This window comes from Meriones unguiculatus, chromosome 7, assembly GCF_030254825.1.
Source record: "Meriones unguiculatus strain TT.TT164.6M chromosome 7, Bangor_MerUng_6.1, whole genome shotgun sequence".
In the NCBI taxonomy this organism is placed as follows: domain Eukaryota; kingdom Metazoa; phylum Chordata; class Mammalia; order Rodentia; family Muridae; genus Meriones; species Meriones unguiculatus.
The window spans coordinates 1,262,452-1,280,220 of NC_083355.1; the positions used below are offsets into that span (position 1 = coordinate 1,262,452).

Sequence of the window (17,769 nt, forward strand, 5' to 3'; positions counted from 1 at the left end):
GACCAGTAGTGCTACCAGCAGAAGATGGAAAGCGCTCAAATGAGAAAGCAGCACTGGCTTGGGAGGCTTTGGTTCCTAGGCCAAACACGAACAAAATCTGCATTAAACAATTAGGAAACCAGGGGAAAAAAAAAGAAAGTGGGATACATGCAGACTCTGGAAGCCTGCACAGCATGGCGGCTTCTAGTCCCTCAGAGCACCACCACAGAAATTTCCACGGGCAGATGTGGGTGAACCCAAGTAGAACCCTGGCTGTCCTGTCAAGACAGGCTGGAAAGAGAAGGGTGGGCAGTGGGTGAGGCCATCAAGGCCAGAGAGCCTACAGCATAGGTACGAAGAGCAGGTGAGGACTGTGGCTGACACTCAGCCACATGTGCCAGGATGGACTCTAGCCTAGAAGAAAGCACAAGAAAGAAGGCAGGACACGCCTGAGATCTACTCAGGCTGAGAGCAAGCTCCATCAGCCAGGAAGGAAGGACCATGGCAAGATGCTCATAGTAGCTGTGTATCAGAAGCAGGCTGGCACTGCTTTGGACAAAGGCTTTGATGTAGTCTTATTCAAACAAAATCATAATTTTATACACACACACACAGACCAAGTCCAAAAATGGGAATTTCAGAAAATGGAAATTAATGGAGAACTACCAGGAAAATATGGCCACCACTAAAAGAGTCAACAACACAGAAATACTCAAGCTGATAAAATCCACACATGAGGTCATTAATGCAAGCACTGTATGCTCATATTGTCTAAAAGGATGGAAGTAAATGTAAGGCAGAAGGAGGAGGGAAAGTGGGGGAAAGACAGAGAAAATGAAGAAATTTTTAAGAGCTTGCATATGTTAAAAAAAAAATCATGACAAATGTAATAACCGAAGATTAAAAAGAGCAGAAGAAACATTTTAACCTAGAGCAGCAGAAAGCTGGCTGGGAAAGGCATGGACTGCAGAGACCAAGGGGGTGGTCCCGAGGTGACCGAGCACCATGACAGTCTGTCTACCCTAGGGTGGTAGTTGCAGCCTATACCTCTGTCACAGTTTGCCAGATCTTACAAATTAAAACTGATGAGCATAATCACCATATGTAAACTATTCAAAGAGCTTAATACATCTGCAGGACAGACAGCACGTGTGCCTTCCAACACTGCTCAGAAGCACCCTGACAGACCTCTGCAGCAGCACGGCCACCACCATCCACACGGGGTGCCGAGGCTCCCGTCTGGGGACTCTGACACCGTGGCTTACAAGCTCTCCAACTAAAATCACAGTGTTCTCCTAATCTTCACACTACTTCAACAGTGGAGCCTTAGGCAAACACTGTAAATGGATCAGAAAACTACTTTTATATGAATGGGTGTTTTGTCTGCATATATTTCTGAGTGCCATTTGCAAGCCTGGTGCCCATGGAGACCATGAAAGGGCACTAAATCCCCAAAACTGGAGTTACACATGGTTGCAAGGTGCCATATGGATGCTGGGAATTAAAACTGGGTCCTCTAGAAAAGCAGCAAGTGCTCTTAACTGCTGAGCCATCTTTCCAGGTCCCCAAATTAAACTATTTTAGTAAGTTTTCTGGAAGCCATTTCATTCTACTGCTGGGAAAAAAAAAAAAGGCAAGGAATTTTACTCAAACCTGCACAGGTTCAGGAGCAGACTATAACAAAAGCAAGCAAGAAAAACATTTCAAAGTCCTCACAGAAAGAAGTGGTTAAGATGGTGAGACTTATGTGACAGACAGTTCTGACAGGCCCAGAGGCCCCTCAAAAGACCCCAGGCACTGCACAATTCACTGCATGCACCCAACATCTCTGTCTGCTCCCAAAGGCGGAAAAGTCAGTAAGGTGCACAGGAGGTGAGGCTTCCCACTTCAAGAGTACAGGACAGCAAGTGCTCAGTCCTGTACCAAAAAAGAAACAACACAGCAAGAAATTAAACAGTGGGAGGAAACCAGGGAAATCTTGCATCTTACAGAACCAAATCCAGAATATACAGAACTCTCACTGCTCATCAAGACAGACAGTGAATATTTTTAAGAAACCGAATGAGGGCTGGACGTGGTGGCAGACGCACTTGGGAGGCAGGAAGATCTCCGTGAGTCTCAGGCGAGCCTAGTCTACACTGGGAGTTCCAGGGTAGCCAAGGCTACATAAAAAGACCCTGTTTCAAAGGGTGGGGGACAAAATGGGTCACTCCACAGGAAGACAGGTAGTGCTCATCACCACAGGATACTCAGCATCACCTAGTCACTGGGGACACGTAAATCGCACACACAAAACAAACTAGGAACAGTATCACTACAGTATGCCACTGCAAAATACAAAGACGGTGGTGTGAAAAAGGCTAGGACACAGGGCTAAGGGTTGGGTTGGGTGATAGATGAAGAAACCTATTAGTATCTTTTTTTTTTTTCTTTTTTTTTTTTTATTTATTTTTTTTTATCAGTTACATTTTATTAACTCTGTATCCCAGCCATGTCCCGATCCCTCATTCCCTCCCAGTCCCTCCCTCCCTCCCTCATCTCCACCGTGCCCCTTTCCAAGTCCACTGATAGGGGGGACCTCCTCCCCATTCATCTGATCCTGTTTTATCAGGTATCTTCAGGGTCTGATGGGGAAAGGATAGGAGCTCCACAAGGACCAAATATATCTGGGCACAGGGTCTTTTCTGAGACTGACATTCAACCAAGGACCATGTATGGATATAACCTAGAACCTCCACTCAGATGTAGCCTGTGGTAGCTCAGTAACCAATTGGTTTCCCAAAGTGAGGGGAACAGGGACTATTTCTAACAGGAACTCAATGACTGGCTCTTTGGTCTCCCCACCCCCGAAGGGAGGAGCAGTCCTGTTAGGCCACAGAGGAGAGCTTTGCAACCTATTAGTATCTTAAAAATACACACCGACCACATGACCCAGCAAAACCAACGCGAGGCACCCAAGAAAAGGGATACCCATGTACACCAAGACACATGCTGATATGCCCAGCAGTTTCATTCCATACTGTACCATGAATTGAGATGATACCCTAAGAATGCACGTTGCTTCCTGGGGAACAGAAAAACAAAAGCAAACAAACAAAACAGGCATGAAAGACTCCCAGCATGGGAGAACCGCCAGTGCGGCAGGGCCAAGTGTGGTGGTGTATGTCTTACCAGGACTCGGGGGACAGATTGATCTCTGTAAGTCCAAGCCAGCATCTACCCAGTGAGTCCTGGGACAGCCAAGGCAACATAAAGAGACCCTACCTTAAGTAAAAAACAAAACAAAACAAAAAACAGGAGTTCTCAGGCCTGGAAAAATGGCTCCATAGTCAAAAACACTGGCTACTTCTCCAGAGGATCCAGGTTTAATTCCCAGTGCCCACGAAGCAGCTAAAAACCATGTGCAGGAAATCAGACACCTTCTGGCTTCCTTGGGCATATGTGTTGTCTACAGACAGACATCAGAAAAAACACCAATGTACATAAGATTAAAGTGAGTATTTTTAAAAGAACAGAGTGAGGCATAGTAAGACCCAGTGTAAAATAAAACAAAACAGGAAAATAATATACACAATAATATGGATAAATCACACACTAAGAGAGAGAGAGAGAAAAAAAAAACAGACCTAAAAGCTTTACATATTATCCTACCTGCACAGCCTCTAAAGAAGGAAGACTGCAGAGAGCAAGCACTCAAGAGCTCTGGGCCCAAGAGCCAACAGCCAACAAGAGCAGGGAGGCAACACCTGCTCATCTGGGCAGGACAGAACTGCCCTTCAGTCACAGAACTGCCAAGGACACAGTGAAATATGGGGTGATATGACCTGTCACTTTAGCTTCCAAAAAAGCCTAAAGACACCAAAGAGCTGCAACCTTCGTGCCCTTGAATACTGGGCTGAGTGACAGCTGCACATCTTCAAGGTGAACAGACAATAGTGAGATCTATGAAGGCGAGCTATTAGCTACTTAACAGTACAGCAAGGGATAGCAAAATAGCTCAGCACGCACAGGCTCCTTTCACCAAGTCTCACCTGGAACCCACAGACGGAAGAAAAGAACCAACGCCTACAAGTTGTCCTGTGACCTCCACTTGTGCGTATGGCCTATGTTTTACACACACAAACACACACACAAATGTAACTCAAGTGCTTCAATGAAGAAGCTATTCTAGACAACACACATTTCCATTAAACACCTAAGTTGTTTTAATTCTGTAGGCTTACCTATAGAGGTGACGATCACAAAGCTAAAATTAAAGAATCAAAAGTCAGTCATTTAGGTTAAATAGTTTGTTATGTATATAATAGTGACTATTATGAACACAAGAATGATGGCAGGATGACAGAGCAGAGCTTTTAGTTGCCAGAAAGTCAACCAGGAAGGTAGGACAAAGGCCACCTCATTGTGCCTGGCCTTGCTTAGGTTCTTCAGGTACGTATCTCTGAAAAACTAAGGCACACACATGAACACAGAGGGTGCCCTTTCAGCCTGGTCCACCGATGGCCTCTCAGGCATAAACTAATCCTGCCAAATGGCTCTGGTGTTTCCTGTCTTCAAACTCAGAAGTAACTTAGTCCACTGCTATGAGCACATCCGCCACTTGCTCGGCATTCACATCACTTATCAGCTCTTCTGACCTTTCACACGGATCTGTAATTCTCACAAAAATAAAGACAGCAGCCAGCTCTGCATGCTCCTCAGAAACAGGGAACCCTGGTCAGAGGACACAGGGCTCCATATTCTCAGCCACCACATGGGGCTGCTGCCTGAGCGCCCTTACTTCCAACCCTGGGGAAGAATGCTGGGCTCCACTTTAAAGCAAGAAATGTAAAACTAACGAAACAGCCTCACCATAGTCATGATGATCTAAGACGGTTTGTTATTATAGAAAGAGGAAAATCGTAAGAAATAGAAAAATATTTACAAGAAACAACAAAACATTTAATTCCTTAGAATTAAATTACTTTTTTTCTTTTATGTCATAGAAGGCTTTGAGAATCTCAAAATCCCAGAACCATACATGCTTTCTTCGTGCCTCCCCCCCCCCCACAAATGTGCAAAATTCAGCATTAAATTCCAGGCCCCAGGAGCACAGGCAGAAACCAAAGGCCTTTGTCCATGGGTGCCTCCCCTCCAGAAGGCCTTCCTGCTCCAAACAGGGCACATGGCCATCCCTCAGCTGGGAACTCCTGGTAAGGCCTGCACTGAGACCCAGAGATCACGATGCCCACCCAGCTAGATGGACTCTGCCCCAGAGAACAAGGCTAGCCCAACTACCAATTTCAGATAAACCCCACAGGAGTAATGATGGTGGAAAAGCCCACAGGGCCACCATGCCCTTGTCAACCCAAGATGAGTGATTCTTTCCAGGTGGGCCACACAGACCTGCTGGTGGATCTGCTTCAGGCGCTGCACTGTGTTCTCGTCCAGATAGTCTGTGACAGGCCTGCAGAAGGTGAGACAGGACTCTGAGTTAATAAGGGTTAAGCTGGAGCCAAGTTCCCAGAAAAAAGTACACAGGCTCAGAAAGATAGCTTCTGTTCATGCTCCCACAATCTGAAGATGTCCCACTTCTGCCTTAAATAAAGCTGTGTTGGGCGCTGCGGAGATGGCTCAGTGGGTGCAGACACTTGCTGCCAAGCCCAATATCCTAAGTTCATCCCCTGGGACCCACAAGGTCCCAGGTGAGAAATGATTCCCTCAAGTTGTACTCTGACTTCCACAGGTGCATCACGGCAAACTCATGTTTCTGCTTCTCCCTCTCTAAAATAAGTAAGTGTAATTTCAACATTTTTTTATATGTATGAGCATTTTTACCAGATTGTATGTGTATATGTACCATATGAATGACTGATGCCCATGGAATCCAGAAGAAGGTATTAGCGTTCCTAAAACTGGAGTTACAAAAGTTTGTGAGCCATCATCTGGGTGCTGGGACTGAACCTGGGTCTTTTGCTAATGCTCTTTACCACTGAGCCATGTCTCTAGCCCCTAAATATAATTTAAAATATAAGCAAATAATAACACAGAGAGCAACCAGGGAAGGTAACCTATCCAATGCCAATCTCAGGCCTCCACACATACACACATGGACAGGTACATCTGCACACACACGCGTGCACGCACCATCTGTGTTGGGTACACAGGTAGGCATCTGAGAGTGTTACCTTTATGCTCTGACCTCCAGTCAATTTGCTGAAGACAGACACAAGCTTGTGATCAAGACAGAAGTGCCCTTACTGAACGTCAGGCTCCTGCTGACAGCGTGGAAGAGGTAAACCCCCTCCAGGGGGCCTTCTGTGTCCTTAGAAAGGCTGCTGCTCCCCAGGGAGCTCTGCCTTGCCTGACTCACATGGTGCCATAGGATAAAGCACGGTTCACACTTAACATCTGCTTTCTTCTGAGCTATGGCATGCCCTAGGCAGAGCTGTGCCATGTCAACTCCTTACGGGTCTGCGATCACCTGTGAACCATGCACAGCCACAGCACCCTGGGGGTCCACTGTCCACTACTTGCTGGGCAGAGCTGTGGTAACTAACTCTAGCTCCCTGAGAGACCTGGTCTGCTGGGTGCTGGGCACACCCATACAGAGTCCCAGTGCCCCGGGGCCTAAAAGCTCATGCTGTTGAGCAGAACCACGTACTGCCTAACACCCTGGGGCCACAAAGAGAGCCGACAGCTTGGGACGGGTCTCAGATGTCCTGCACCATCACAACACACTGCTGAGGAATGCCACGGTGCATGTGCCTTTTACTGCAACCAAATACAGCAAGGTCACCAACAGTAGGTATCCGTTCCACCCACAGAGAATGTGAGCTGCGTTCTGGGGCCCAGGGACAACCAGTATTCCTTGGGACTGAGAGGCAAAAATGAAGTCCATGTACCCATCTGCTGTCACCTGAGCAAGGGAGCCACAACTCAACAGGAAATGACCTAAGTCCGGGTCTCAAGCTTGAAGGGAAGGGCGGGTTACGCCTAGCACCAAGGCCTTACCTTTGAGAGGCAACTGCACAGTGGCGTAGGAAACGACAAGCTCTGGCAAGATCCACCGTGCATGCACTTCTGCTCTGCAGTTATGTTACAGATGCTGCCATGAGGAGAAACACTCAAGGCAAACTCCCAAATTTACCTCTCTTGCCCCCTGCCCCACAGGGTTTCTCTGTGTATCCCTGACTATCTTGGAACTTAGAGATCTGCCTGCCTCTGCCACCCAAGTGGCTAGGTTAAAGGTATGTGCCACTGCTGCCTCACTCAAGTAATTTAAATTATTAAATTTCAAGTAATTTAAATTATTAACATGACAAATGGGGGCCGAGGAGAAGACTGATGAAGAAAATACTTTACCCCACAAGTCAAATACACTGAGCTTAGAGCTCCAGACACAGGAGTGCATTTGTTTGTAATCCCAGGCAGATGGGAGGTACAGACCAGAGAATCAGCCGAAACTCACAGGGCAGCTAGCTTCCTGCGCAGCAAGACGCTGTCTCAAGCAAGGTGGAAGATGAGGAAGATGCCCAGTGTTTCCTGTGAGCTCTGTGTGTGTTCTGTGGCACACAAGTACACATCACATGCACACAGATACACACTCACTTGCAGAGGGACAAGTGAGCTGCTCAGTGCCACCTCTGAAGAGGTGTCTTGGCTCTTGTTGTCTGGGTCACACTCTTGGGAGGACGAGGAGACAGCAGATAGCAGAGGTGGCCCCGAAGCCTTGTGACTGCCAAGCAGCAGCCCTGCCCTGAAAGAGGGAGCAGCCCCAACCACTGACCCCCTCGACATAAAACACCAACGACCAACATCAGCGCAGTCAAGCTGCTCCCGCACCACAATCACCATTACAACCGGCTTCGCAGGCGACACCACCTACCTGTCCCTCTGTGCAGCCAGTCTGTGCAGGGCATAGGTGACCTCCGCACAGGCGAGGATGGCCCCGTGTCGTGTGTGCAGATCTGGACTCAGCGTCATCGACAACAGAGCTGGGAACACTGCAGGGGTTGGGTTGACAGACACACGGAACAACACATGACTCACAAGCATTTCCTCTGAAAGTCACCTCCATCGGGGTCACCACCACTGTCTCTGGTGGGCAGAGCTCCCTCCTGAGCAACCAAGCAGTGTGGCAGGACACAGCTTATGAATCCGTACACACAGCCAGGTCCCCAGACGCCCAGTGAGGGACAGCTGAGGAAAAGGCTTACAAACCTGCGCGCCTGCAGGCTTTCCCATCTGCACCTCTACCTGCTGGGAAGTGGCAGGTAGAGCAAAGCCCACACATTCATGAGAGGTGACAGAACTTCCACTCATTATTTCTTCCCAAAAAGAGCAAAAAAACTTCGACCTCTGACATTTAGGGATGAAAAGGCTAAATGGGTTCTAAATTCTAGGTACAAACCAATTTCGAGGCACCAAAAACTCAACTGAGCCCCTAGAATTCACCATCACTCTTAACATGCGCAGTGCAACCACAGTCCGTCAGTGTGCAGACGGCACCTGCGCCTGAAGCTGCCTGAAGCCGCCTCTGGACAATGCTGCGCTTGTCTTCATGCTCTACCCTGACTTAGCCCTGACTTAGGCTTTGTCTTCAGCAACAGATACAGGACATCTTCGTCCACTAGGAGCACAGCACGTCTTTCGGCTGTGCATGCACGGGGGAGGGGCGCATGGTGCACACCTACCATGAGCGGCCATGTACTCGGGGGCTTGTGGGGTCAGGTTGTGCAGAGCCTTTGCCGACAGCTCGCGGATGGCCCTGGGAAGCAACAGTGGCTGTTAGTAAGGAGTGATGCCCACATCACACTCATACCAGCACTCTGCACAGCAACCTTGAGACAGAAGCACCCAAGCATCTCTCAGGAGATGAACAGATAAGCAAAATGTGATCGACACGGACAAGGGAATATTATTTAACTAAAAAGGAAAAGAATTCTGACACTTGTGATAACACAAATTACAATGTGTAGGCAGAGTGTCAAAGACTGCCAAAGGTTTCTTTTGTTAGCTCTAAGTTAAAGATAGTTTTTATATTTTTAAGGACCATATAAAGAGAAAGAATAGTCCAAAGGTAGTGAGTTAGTCCACAGTCAGTTACAGATTGAACTCCTGTTCTACACTTTCCCCCTTCTCACTACCACACTTGACTAGTCTTTATGAATACTTAGGGTAAAATACTTTACCATAAAAACTCATTCTATATGAGTGATGTATTTTTTCCTTCCTCAAGTAATAGAGTGCATTATTTGCAAAGTGTACTTTTTTCTTTTGAAAAGGGCTAGTGGAAAATCTACTGTACAATATTTTACATTGATTAGTTAAAATATATTATTTATGTGGAAAATAGCATGCAAAATAATACATTGAAAAGATTACTTAAAAACTTTCATTTGTGTTGTTAATTGGGTTTCATATTTAAAAGAAAAGCATAAAATTTTAGTATGCAGTTTGTGCTACTGAGACATTAGTGTATCTTTTTATAGTTTTAAACACTGAACATTATTTACTGGCTTGTTGAAAATAATTTTTCATACTGGCACAATATATAAATATAAACATACATTCTGTAGATATAAATTCAATCACAATTAGCATAAATTAATTATGAACATTTTTCATAACTAAAATCCCAATTCAGGCATAACTCTGCAAATGTTTTCACTATTTTCTTATTTTGTTAATTAAAACTAATCTTTTAAAAAAAATGAGAAAGAATAATACATAGATGAGACAGAGACCTAGGGCACTGAGAGTCTGCCCCTTTAAAGAGAAGGCTGACAGTCCATGCACACATTTCACAATCATGTCACACTTGAAACAAAATCTATGAAACAAAGAGGAACATTTCATAATGGCAGATATACCAGGAAGATGAAAACTTACAGGTGTACATGCAGCTAAACAGAAAGCCTAACTCAAAACACAGGGAAGAACAACTGAAAATCAGTCAGAGATTTCAAAAGTTCAAAACCTTAGTCTAACTCATGAATTGCATATTTACAATGTGTTTTTTAAAAAATATTTTTATTTTAGTTTATTCACTTTACATCCTTGTTGTAACCCCCTCCCTTTTCCTTAGAAACAGGGAGCTCCCTTTCCCATCCAGCCCAGCTCATCAAATTGCATAGGACTGCACCTGGCCTCTTCCCCTGTGAGCAGGCAAGACCGTCTCCTCAGGGGGAAGTGATCGAAAAGCTGGCAAGTGAGTCTGAGCGTGATGGAGTCCCCACATCCCTTACTAGAGGACCCACATGAGGCCCAAGCTGGCCATCTGCTACATCTGTGTAGGGGGCCTAGGTCCAGTTCCTGCATGGTCCTTGGTTGGTGCTTCAGTCTCAGCAAGCCCTGGTTAGTTGGCCCTGTTGGTTTTCTTGTGGAGCTCCTGTCACTTCCAGGTCCTTTTCTCTTTCCTCCCACTTTTCCACAAGACTCCCTACACATCACCCGATGTTTGGTTGTGAGTCTCAGCATCTGTTTTGTAGCTGAACACAGTCCCCAGTGGACTACAAAGACCCACTTAAGACTCTGGGATTTAGAAGGGACACCATGATTATACTGCAGTGACTGACCAGGCCTGCCTAGAGACAGTAGCAAAACACTGTCACTGCTTTCCTCTGAGTCACACACTTGCCTTTCCTCTTTGAAGACACACTGAACCACCTATGAAATACCAAGATGGCCCCATCCACTTTAACTATGAAAGCTACCATTAAAGTCTGCTCAGCTGACTGGACAGTGGTGGCACATGCCTTTAACTGCAGCACTTGGGAGGTAGAGGCAGGCGGATCTCTGTGAGTTCCAAGCCAGCATGGTCTATGGAGTGAGTTCCAGGACAGCCAGGGCTACACAGAGAAACTCTGTCTCGAAAAACAAAAACAAATAAACAAAATGTCTGCTTGGCTCTTAAGTTACAACATATAAAATACCTAGGGAGGCCAAGCCGAACAGAATCAGAATAGAATCAAATCAACCTACTGGGAAGACCAGGCTATTGCAGGTGCCTAGACTGCCCGTCTCCAGGCTGTAGTTTCCCTGTTAGACGTTGACGTGGGTATTCTGGAGCAATTACATGTTGGACTTGCCTGACCAACAGCTCCAGAAGTGAAACTAGACGGCTAGACCAGTAACAAGCATGCCACACACAGAAACTGAAATTTTCATTACTTCTCAGAAATAATTATTTTAAAATAGTTTTTCTATGATGGGAAAACAGACGAATGAACTTATAAGCTCAATTAAACTTCTCCCATTGGGGGAGAAAAAAGGAATTTTCAGAGTCACAATAGCACAAAACCTACCCATCCCAATGGTTGATTTTCACGGAGACCAGGTGGTCAATCATTGGCTTGGTGTATTCCTGGAAGCCAGCAATAAACACACTGAAAAACAAAGTATTAAGAGCTATAGAAAGGGGCAAGTATGAGCAGGTACACTGACACATATATTTATCAATCCCTCTTAAGAAATTGTTATGTATTATTTAAAAATTAAAAATACAACAGAACATGAAGGAGCCAGACCTTCATACACTGTGCTTGACAATAAAAACTAAAGCAATTACACTGAAAAATAGTTTGGCCATTCCTTGATGACCCCAACGTTCCCTGCACCTGCAGTTACTCAAGACAGGAGAGCATTAGCCTAGAAACGGTGCACACAGCAGCAGACCCAGGACCAGGCCTGGAGCAGCACTCCATGCACGTGCAGCTGATGGAGGCTAAGCGCTTACCCATCCATGCCATGGGCACGCAACAGCACAGAAGAACGGACTTCACGTCTGAAGCCGGAGTCTGACTGTGTACCCCTGGCTGGCCTGAAACTCGCTATGAAGCCTAGGCTGGCACCAGACTCACAGAGATCATGACGCCTGTCTCCCAAGCGCTGTGACTGGAGGCAGTGCACCATCAAACCTGGCTTTGTTGTTGTTTTAAAGTTATTTCTATTCCATTTGATTTGGCTTTTTAAGTTTGTGGTTTTTTGGGGTTTTTTTGTTTTTTTTTTTTAAGCAATTTCATACAACTCCCACTGTCTGCCCTCCAACTTCCTTAGAACCTCATGACCTCTTCAATTACTGATGGGTGGATATGTGTAAATATAACCTGCTGAGTTAGTTTAGTGTTGCTGGTTTCATTTAATATGCTTAAGGGTTAATAGCCACTTGGGGTTAGATAACCTACCAGGAGGCTTGTTCCTGGAGAAGACTGATTCTCCCTGCCAGCAGCCATTAACTACCTGTAGCTATTCATCTGGAGATGGAGCCTTGTGTGATTTTCCCCATCTACACTGGAATGTGAACTGGAGGTGTCATGGTGCAGGTCTTGTTGAGGCAAACTGCTGTTAAGCTTTCAAACGTACACTTCCCTGTCCCACAGAGAAGACACTATCTCACAGAATACCTTCTAGTCCTCTGAAAACCTTGCCACCTCCTCTTCCATGATGTTGCCTGAGCCTTGGAGTATGAGCTGTGCTACAGCTCAACTGAGGACCAGTACCAAGGACAGTCAGTCTCCACATTTTCACCAGTTGTGGATTTCTGGAATGGACTCTCCGCTGCAAAAAGAAGTTTCTTTGGTTTGAGGTAAGCGCTATAGTCTCTATAAATATAAGGATAGGTATTTAGAAAGCAGTTGGGAATTATACTGCTTCAGAAAAATGGCAGTTGCAGGCTCTCCTTTAGGACCATGACCTCACCAGGCACGGGTAGTTGGCTAGGTTGACAGTACCAGTGTCTCCTACTGAACAGGCCTTAAGTCCAATTAGACTGTTGTTCATTGCCCCCAAAATATAAGTGCCACTATTGTTCCCCTGCACATATTTTGCCGTGTGACCACTCTTGTGGTTCACAGTCTTCTCAGCTGAACAGAAATGTTAATGGCTTTTCTCCCTTAGTAGCTTGCATAGTGCCTTCAGATGCTGTGAAGGCTGGACCCCAGGGAGGATCATTCCAAGTTGGTGCCAGCTCAACTCCAACAAGGGCACTGTATCTTCAGCAGCAGGGTCTCACCTTCCAGTTCCAGAAGGTGACTGGGGCAGCAGCAATAAACGAGCTCACCTGGAAGTCTCTTGTAACTTCCCTAACCCGTAACTAATGAGGGTTCCTGCCCTGGGGTCTTCGTTAAATAACAAGGCAGTTTGAGTGAAAAATGTCCCCACGGTCTCGGACCTTTGAACACTTGGTCCCTAGGTAGTAGCGCTGTTCTGGAACATTTAGGTAGGTGTGACCTTCTGGAGGAAGCATGTCATTGGGGTGGGCTGCAAGATAAAAGGCCCCACCGACTATGCTTCTTGTTCTCGGCTGAGATGCCTGCCGCTTGCTGCCACAATGGAGTCTTATCCCTCTGGAACCATAAGCCCAATTAATCTCTTTCTTCTAAAAGTTGTCTTGGGCATAGCATTTAATCACAGCAACAGAAAAGTAGCTGATATCGTCTGTGACTTTTGGAGGCAGCATTACAACTAAGCGGTATAACCTCCTTTAAATTCCTTGAATATGTACCACATACACTTTGCATTTTTAAGTAAACATAAAATGTTTCCCTATTGATTTTCAACCACCCTTAGGATTACTTCCCCCCCCCCCAGCCCCTCACCAGGTAAAGGCCTCCACACATTTTCCCCACTTTCCCCCGTGACCTAACACACCTCTCCCCAGAGATCCTTCTACACTCCCCCGACCGTGGTCTCTTTTCACTTTCCTGATTTCTTAGGTAACGATTAGAAAGGAGGCCCCACAACCAGAGAGAACATACAGTATCTGTCTGTCAGGAACTAGATTACCTTATTCGGGATAATATTTTCTACTCCTATCCATTTATCTGCAAATTTCATGGTCTCATTTTTCCTTAGAGCTAAAGAGAATTCCACTGTGTGTCTGTACCACATTTTCATCATCCATTCATCAGTGAAAAGGTTGTTTCCACTTGCTAGCCATTATGAACAGGGTGGCAAGGAACACAGCTGAGCACCTATCTGTGGTATGAACAGAGCCTTCGGTATCTCCCAGAGAGTGGCACAGCTGGGGCTCCTGATCAATGACACATTGACTTCCTAGCCAGTGTGCAATCCCACCAACAGTCAACGAGGGCTCCCTTCTCCATAACACTTGTCAACTGTTTTCCTGATTGGAGCCACTGGGGTAAAATCAACTGTCAAAGTAGTTTTGATTTACATTTCCATAACTACTAAAGACTAGCACACTTTTACATTTCTATTACAATATTTCTTAGGCATTTTATTTATTTTGTTCATATCCATGGCCCATTTTTAAAATTGGATTGTTTCCTTGATTTTTAGTTCTTTATATATTCAGACCATTAATAGTCTTATCAGATGTGCAATTGGCAAAGATTCTCCCACTTTTCCATCTTTTCTTTTGCTGTATAGAGGCTTTTAATTTTATAAGGTTCCATTTGTCAAGTGCTGGCCTTAATTCCTAAACAAAGTCATATTCACAAAGTTCTTTGGTATACAGTGTTCTTTCAGCAGCTTCAGCATTTGAGGTTTCGTATTTGACACTTTGATCCACTTAGAATTGATTTTTGTGCAGGTCTAATTTCATTCTTCTACATGGAGATATATCCAGTATTCACAGTACCATTTGTTGAAGATACTGTCGTCTCTTTAATGTAACGTTGGGTATCTTTGTAAAATATGAGATGGCTATAATTACTCACAATTTATAATTATATAATTATAAATATGAGATGACTATAATGTACTCATGTTTGGTCTGTCTTGTTGCAATGGCTGACGTATGTTCTGTGCCAGGACCATGCAGTTTATACTATTATGGCTCCGTAATACAGCATGAAGCCTGGTGTGCTAACCCTTCTGTCACTGGTGTCTCTTCTTTTTCCTCTTTTTCTTCTGGATTTCTTTGGGTATTTGGAAGTTTTGTGGCTTCATATGAATTTTACTAATGTTTTTGTGTCTGAAAAATATCTGGGGGATTTTGCTTGGGTCTGCACTGAATCTATACATTCCTTTTGGCAGTATCGTCATTTTCACAATATCAGTTCTACCAATCCATGAGCACAGCAATTCTACCAATCGTCCATTGTTTTTTCTTGATCTTTCTTCAGAGTTAAAGTTTTCATTGTAGAAGCCTCTTTGGTTAGGTTTACTCCTAGATATTTTTAAAGCTATTATTAATAGGAGTATTTCCATAATCTCTCAGAGTGTTTGTTGCTGGTACATAAAAAGGCTTTTTTTTATATGATGATTTTGCATCCTTCCAACTTTGCTAAAATGTTGACATTTCTAGAAATCAGAATTTCTGAAATCTCTTTATAATACATCATTTGCTAACAGATAATTTGCCTTTTCCTATCTGTGTTCCTTTAATTCTCGTCCTCTTAAACAGCACTGAACGCACTGCTGAAAGGGGGTGGAGACAGTAGACAGTCCTCTCTCTCCCTGATTTTAATGGGACCGAGTCCAAGTTTTTCTCCATTTAGGATGTTGCTGGTTATGGGTATGTCACGTATAGTCTTAATTATGTTGAGCTATGTCCCCTCTAGTCTCTCTCTCTAGAACTTTGATCATGAAGCATGTTGGATACACACACACACACACACACACACACACATACGCACGCACACAGGCATGCGCACACACATGCATATGCTTGCATATACATATATGTATATGTATTCTGCATCCAAGTATTTTATTCAGGATTTTTACATCTATAGTCATCAGGGAAACTGGCTTATAATTTTCTCTTTTTTTGCTGTATCTTTACCTGGTTTTGGTACTAGTTTTACTGGTTTCATAGAGCAATTTGGAAGTGCTCCTTCTGTTTTTGGCTTTTTTATTTGTTTGTTTTATTTTGTAAGAATTTAAGAAGTATTGGTGTAGTAGCTGGAGAGACAGCTGAGCAGGGAACAGCATGTATTGCTCTAGCGGCAGGCAGTTTCCATCTTCAGCACCCAGCTACACGGTGGCCCTCAGCTCTCTAAGATACTCTCGACCCCCGCTGCATCAGTGTGCACACGGTGCACAGACGCGGAATAAGCGCAAACCTTTACCAGCCTGACAGAGCTCTGCTGTGAGGCCATCCGGGCCTCTTTTAGTGGGAAGGCTTATCGTTATCATTATTATTATTGTTAAATCTCCTCATTTGTTATGGATCTACTAAAACACTGATCTCCTCCCGGTTTAACTCTGGTGTTCTGGATGAGTCTAGATACTCACCTACTTTTAGATTCTTCTAACTTAATAGAGTATATACCTTTTTAAAGTATTCCTCTTCAAGAAATATGATATTCTGTTCTTTCTTTGGTGTCTGTTGTAAAGTTTCACTGCTTATATCGGACTGTTAATTTGAGTAATCCTTTTTCTTTTGGTTAGTTGGGTCAAGGGTCTCTCAATCTTCTTTATCTTCTCAAAGAACCAGCTCCTAGACTCATCTAGTCTTTGTATTATTGTTGTTTTATTTCTTATATTCATGGGGGATTTTTGTTGGTCTTGATTTTGGTTTTGGTTTTTGGAGACAAGGTTTCTCTGTGCAGCCTTGGCTGTCCTGGACTCACACGCTGGTCTTGAACTCACAGAAATTGGCCTGCCTCTGCCCTTGCCTCCCAAGTGCTGGTATTACAGGCATGTGCCACCACCACTCCTGGCTAAGTCATTTATTTGTGCTCTGATTTTTTAACATAGGTGGCTTATAAATTTCCTTCTCAGGACTGTTTTTAATATATCCAAGGTTTTGTTATGTTTTATTTTTAATTACACAAATTGTTTCATTTCTTTCTTGGTTTCTACTTTGATGCATTTGTCACTCAGCAATGCACTGTTTAATCTCCACCATGAGGCTGTGTATTTACTAGAGATTCATTTGCTGTCTATTTTAAGTTTATTGTATTGTGGCTAAATAGGATACACAGAGTTACTTCAAATTTTCTGAATCTCTTAAGATTTGTTTTCTATTTGAGAGATGCTTCCATGGGCTGCTGAGCAAAATGTGTATTCTTTGATGTTTGGGTGGAATATTACATAGAAATATGTTAGGGCCACTTGATGCACAATGCTATTTGGATTCTGATGTTTCTATTTTCATGGCTCGTCTGTTGAAAAGGGGGTACTAAAAGCACCTACTAAGTTGAAGTTAATCTGTGTCTTGAAATCTAGCACTACACTTTGTATGAAATTAGGTGCATAAGAAATTGATAAATGTATATTTAGGATTGTGCTAGCTTCTTGGTTAATTGTTCCCTTCTTTAGAATGAAGTGTCCTTCCTAATTTCTTCTGATTTATTTTACTTTAACATCTATTTTATCAGATAATAGGAGAGCAATACCTACTTGCTTCTTGGTCCAATTTGTTTATTCTTTCCATCCTTTCACTTTAAGGTGGTTCCCATCTCTGAAAGTAAGTTGAGTTTCTTATAAATAACAGAAATATGGATTTTGTTTCTTAATCCATTCACCTAACCCATGACTTTTGATGGAAAGTAAGTGGCACTAATATTTAGCTATTAACTGAAAAGTATTGATGGCTTGGCTGTCATTCTGATTTTTTTTTCTTGTTTTTTGTTGTTTGTGTGTTTAGTGTTTTAGAAATTATAACTTCACTGGTTCTTTCTATATATGGTCTTATTCTTCTCTTTAGTCTGAAATGTTGCTCTCCATATTCTGTCTCACTCTCGCTCTCTCTCTCAAGGTTAAGTTTGGTGAAAATGCATTCTTTTAGGCTGCTTATATCGTGGAAAGTTTTTCTTTCTCTTTCAACTATGGCAGATAGTTTTCTGGTACAGAAGTCTAGGTTAGCATCCACGGCCTTTTAGAACATGCTTTGGG

At 44.0% G+C, this 17,769-nt stretch overlaps 1 protein-coding gene across 2 annotated transcripts in view; it reads right to left on the reverse strand.

Moving 5' to 3' along the window:
- Positions 1 to 17,769, reverse strand: part of Tbcd (tubulin folding cofactor D) — a 163,518-nt gene that overhangs the window by 35,417 nt on the left and 110,332 nt on the right. For both annotated transcript variants that reach the window (XM_021654200.2, XM_021654203.2), the window contains exons 18-22: positions 11,268 to 11,348; positions 8,655 to 8,728; positions 7,847 to 7,964; positions 5,365 to 5,425; positions 4,203 to 4,225 (exon numbers count right to left, since the gene is read on the reverse strand). In XM_021654200.2, coding sequence (XP_021509875.1) covers positions 4,203 to 4,225; positions 5,365 to 5,425; positions 7,847 to 7,964; positions 8,655 to 8,728; positions 11,268 to 11,348 — 357 coding nt within the window. The remainder of the gene's footprint in view (positions 1 to 4,202; positions 4,226 to 5,364; positions 5,426 to 7,846; positions 7,965 to 8,654; positions 8,729 to 11,267; positions 11,349 to 17,769) is intronic.